General features: G+C 50.9%; 1 protein-coding gene across 1 annotated transcript; it reads left to right on the top strand.

The window, feature by feature from the left end:
- Positions 1-219: 219 nt before the first annotated feature.
- JR316_0013507 (uncharacterized protein) lies at positions 220-2,386 on the top strand (the record flags this gene model as incomplete). Its single annotated transcript, XM_047899097.1, has 2 exons — positions 220-326; positions 412-2,386. 2 exons carry the CDS (start codon positions 220-222, stop codon positions 2,384-2,386), a joined length of 2,082 nt encoding a protein of 693 aa, XP_047741817.1.
- Positions 2,387-2,613: the final 227 nt, after the last annotated feature.

The raw sequence follows: 2,613 nt of genomic DNA, 5'->3' as shown, positions 1-2,613 counted from the left end.
TTTTCGGAGGGGACAGGAGGCTCATCGATGGGACGATTCATTCCTATCTTTCCTACCTTACCCATCTACTTTACATCGATTTTTAATACCTGACACTATGCAATCTCACTATTTACGTGGCCGGCCTAACTATCAGGGTTATCGCGGGCAGTTCAATGGCCCCCGAGGAGGTGGCCACTCAGGGGGGGGAGGATATCGAAGCTCACCGTATAGTCCACCATGGGGCAACGGGAGATCAATGGCGCCAGAGGCGCAACAAGGGAGAACCTCACATCGGGGAGCCCAGGGAATGAACTTAAACAATATAATAAACTTACGGGGCACAGGTGCGTACTCAGACGCACCGGAAAGAGACTTAAATAACAACCTTGGGACAATAGCCTTGACTACTGGACAAACAACCGCAGTCAGCGAGCATTATCAAGAATATGCTGACACTGTCCGCGAGTCCTTAGTTCACTACGGCATTCAGGAAGACCTGGCGAATGCAATAATAACCGAGCAAATGTTTCTCCTAACTACCGAGCTACTCTTCCGCCTCCAGAAATTGGAAGCCGAGAATAAGAGGCTGGACAATAACCTCCTCGCGTATGGGCGCATAAGTAAACGAAGTGCGGCGGAAAGTACGGACGATAATGACGGCCGCCCATCCAAGAAACCAACGCATAATGCTGATACTGCACCCAACATGTCAACGCCCACAGCTGGCGTGACTACGAGGGACCCGGAGAACAATGATCCGACATATGACATACTCACTAATGTGGTTGTTCCTGGAGAACGGCACCCATCACCCAAGCTCAAGCGCGACCCGTCCAGGGATCACCCAAATCCAGTGGGGTATCGTACTGAGGACGAGGACTCAGAGGATGAAAGTAATCTCAGTACTGCAGAGGCGAATCGGCGACTTGCCAAACGTCAACTCGATTTCGACATGTACTCAGGTCGGATTGACAACGTGTGGGGCGTGGTTTTACACCCGCAGCTTTCGCCGCAACGTCTCAACATACTACGCAACACTCTCCCACGGCACACATGGTTCTCCGAACGTAGCAATACCGTGTTCACTGGTAACACTGCCATAGCGGCAATGCAGTGGGAGCGCACCCATGACAATGCATACAACCCGTTCAAGAACCCCTTGTACGCTACTGCACCACGAGGCGTCCCACGTAACCCGCTGGAGGTCAAGGGACTCGTTCGCATTACTCAAGACGAGACATTTGAACCCTGGGTTCGCGTCGAAGCGTACATCTTGTTGCGCGTGTTGAAGAATGCGGCTGCTATGAGTAACCCGCAGGTGCACGACCGAGCGATGCAATGTTTGGAAAAGGTGAGCGTGGACGAGTTCACGCCCAAAGTTGATGAGAACGAATGGATGGAGATCGCCCTGCCGCACGACTTCGACCGCATACGAAACTTCGCAAACCTCCACAAGAACAACCGGGGCATGGGCATCCCAATGCCCAAGCGCGAGCATTCGTTACTCATTGACGACTTCGCTCAATATGCCTTGATGCATGCTAGGCCTGGTAGTATATCACCACTTCCAGGGATTGCGATGCGGCTGTCTTTAGAAGTGGACCGCCGTTCATCTTTTGGGCAGGGACTTGTGCGGGTACTCGGACCCGTGGATAAGGCAGCTCGCCATGAGTTTACCAAAGCGTTTGCAGCACTGGCGTCTCATGCAAACCGATATCGCGAGGCCATTGAAGCATATGATGCTCAAAACCCCGGCGCGCCTTTCGAGGCGCAGGAGGGACCGACATATTCATTCGTTCGGTCCTCGTTGACTATCGAAGGCGCTAAATTATTTGGTATTGTCGACATCATTGAACTACTGGTCAGAAATCGTATCCCGGTGTCTTGGATTGACCACGCGTACCCTTTTGGATTCAACTATCTGAATGCGCGTATATCACGACCAATCCCGAATAATCATCACTTGGCTGTTTATGACGACGAGAGGCTAGCCCGCATTGACCGGTTTGGAGTTCCACCCGCTATACCCGAGTGGGACGGGTGGCGACAGCCATCCGAGGACGATCGCCTTCGTTTATACGTACTCATGAGTTTGGATGAGAAAGCCAAACCAAAGTGTCAAGGTTTCCAACACTACACTTGGATTCGTATCGGGGACCCAGCGTTCCAACGATTCCTCAAGTTCCGTGATCAGAACATCATTGATGATCAGGAGAGAATTGCGGCTGCACGTAAGGCGCCTACTGGTTCCACTGTGGCGCTCGACGATAACGACGACGAAATGATTGATGCGACTTCACATGATACCGAGGACAATGTCATGGGAAGTGCCTTGTTAATGGAGGATGACATACCTACTCAGGGAATTGCGAGTTTATCACTCAAGAAGGTGAACTCAATTTAACCATGTATTTTACTTTTCACACTCTAAGATCAGGAGCTGATCTCAAGGGGGGGTGTGTAACGGGCGACGGACAGAATAGATATTTCTTATTTCAAACCACATCGGATAGCGCCGATGTGGTTACATTTCACGCAACGTAGATAGGAGCTAGTTAGTTCTTTGTTTCGTACTTACTAGACCCCAATATACGTTGGTCTGGTTTAGTTCGTGCGACGTAAGAATTCTCC

The sequence above is a fragment of the Psilocybe cubensis genome (assembly GCF_017499595.1).
Source record: "Psilocybe cubensis strain MGC-MH-2018 chromosome Unknown contig3, whole genome shotgun sequence".
Taxonomy (NCBI): Eukaryota; Fungi; Basidiomycota; class Agaricomycetes; order Agaricales; family Agrocybaceae; genus Psilocybe; species Psilocybe cubensis.
Note: the sequence above shows the minus strand (reverse complement) of the source record. Positions and strands in the feature narration are given on the sequence as shown.